Source organism: Austrofundulus limnaeus, unplaced genomic scaffold (assembly GCF_001266775.1).
Source record: "Austrofundulus limnaeus strain Quisiro unplaced genomic scaffold, Austrofundulus_limnaeus-1.0 Scaffold1550, whole genome shotgun sequence".
Taxonomy (NCBI): domain Eukaryota; kingdom Metazoa; phylum Chordata; class Actinopteri; order Cyprinodontiformes; family Rivulidae; genus Austrofundulus; species Austrofundulus limnaeus.
Genome location: NW_013953952.1, coordinates 72,002 through 73,761, shown reverse-complemented (window position 1 = coordinate 73,761; position 1,760 = coordinate 72,002). Strand labels below are relative to the sequence as shown.

The 1,760-nt window shown below is 38.2% G+C and overlaps 1 protein-coding gene across 1 annotated transcript in view; it reads left to right on the top strand.

The window, feature by feature from the left end:
- atp9a (ATPase phospholipid transporting 9A) overlaps positions 1 to 1,760 on the top strand; it is a gene marked incomplete at its 5' end in the record, with an annotated part of 73,016 nt that overhangs the window by 9,575 nt on the left and 61,681 nt on the right. The window contains 2 exon segments of the mRNA XM_014032834.1: positions 982 to 1,057; positions 1,462 to 1,538. Of these exon segments, the coding sequence (XP_013888288.1) occupies positions 982 to 1,057; positions 1,462 to 1,538 (153 nt within the window).

Genomic DNA, 1,760 nt, shown 5'->3' with positions numbered 1-1,760 from the left:
GGTCACCACTGATATGTTATTGGTCTTAGACAGGTGAAACTTGAACCCAGTTGGTCAAATGAGGTGTCAGTGGTGTTGAACATGGACACAGGCTGAACAGGAAACAGATATTATACTTCAAAAATAAAACAAAAAAAACGGTGCGTGGGCGTTCTGCTGAATGTCAGTGTATTAAATGCTTCAGCATGAGCAATAAGAAAGAGCTCTGTTGAAATCTGTTTTACTTTATATAACTTTAATATTCTGCCGTTTGTTACCCGATTATTTTTCCGTCACTCCTTCAGCACTGTTAGTCAAATATGTCAAGAACTCCTTGAATTTAAAAAAAAAAAGACAGAAATGAAGATTGTTTCTTGGTAATAAAACTTGTTTCTTTACAAAGTAGGAGTTGTTTATCAGAGCTCTTCATGGCCAAGCACCTGAATACATTAAAAGTCTCATTTCACCTTACAACCCCAGAGGAGACCTCCACTCACAGGATCAACATCTCCTCATGGTTCCCCTCCCTCACTTTAAGACCCGTGGTGACCGGTCCTTCTCCTCTGTGGCCCCCAGGCTCTGGAATTAACTCCCTTTTAATCTGAGCTCCATTGATAACATCGTCTCTTTCAAGCCACTCCTAAAAACTCACTTTTTCACTAAGACGTTTAGCTAACATTTCACCATTACTGCCAGCCTACCTCCATTGTGAAAGCTTCACTAATCTGTGTTTATTATTGAACTTACACCATATTTTTCTCTCTCACATTCATAATGTTTTTGTGTATTATTGTGTATTTTGACCTGCATTGACCTTGTGTTTGAGTTACAATTTTTACAAATTAATTCTTGATTTGATGTTTTAATTTCTTATGTTTAATAATGTTTTTCTGTTTCATTTTATTCTTTTCACCATTTTTATACAGTTAATGATTGTACAGCACCTTGTGAATATATTTCTGTGAAAGGTGCTTTATAAATAAAACTTTAATTGTGCTGCAGGAGGATGGAGACCCGCCTGTAAATGAAAGCCTCAGTATTGAGAATACGCTCTGGGCCAGCACCGTTGTTGCTTCTGGTAAATATCTGAATGATCACACAACTTTAACACAACTAAAGTCCAACAAACCCACCAGGACTGGTGCTTCATCTGTAACCAGTTTCCTGAGCATCTGTCAAACCAAACATACGTTCAAATAAAAAATAAAAACAAATAAACAGGCAAACACTTAACCCATTAATAAATGACTCTGGGAAAGTTCCTTATTTCAGTGTTTCTCCTGGAGGAAAATAAACTCCCTGAAGCCCCCCCAACATGTGTTATCCATTATGTCATTTAATCTGGACTCTCTTGGTTTGAAAATGTCTCCTCATGTCAGGATTATAGGTCTGGGAAACATCTTTCTGACATATTATGGTTTATGTTCAAGGCTTATTCTAGTAACCCCAGGCACTTTGTTTTGTCGCCCCCCTCCCTCCCAGGCACAGTGGTGGGGGTTGTGATCTACACAGGCAGGGAGCTGCGCAGCGTCATGAACACCTCCAACCCACGACACAAGGTACAGTATTCCCTGAGCTCCATCAGGTCTGTTTACCTGTAAATAATCSTTCTTTAGTAGCTGTGTTTCCATTCACCATGAAAATGTGCAAATTAGAATTTCAAAAATAAATTTGCTCAATGGAAACACGTCATTTTAGAAAAAAAATTACATTTTTCGACAAAATATTTTTGCACTAGGATGAGGTGGTTTGTCAGTCGTATCTAAATTGGTGCTTTTCAC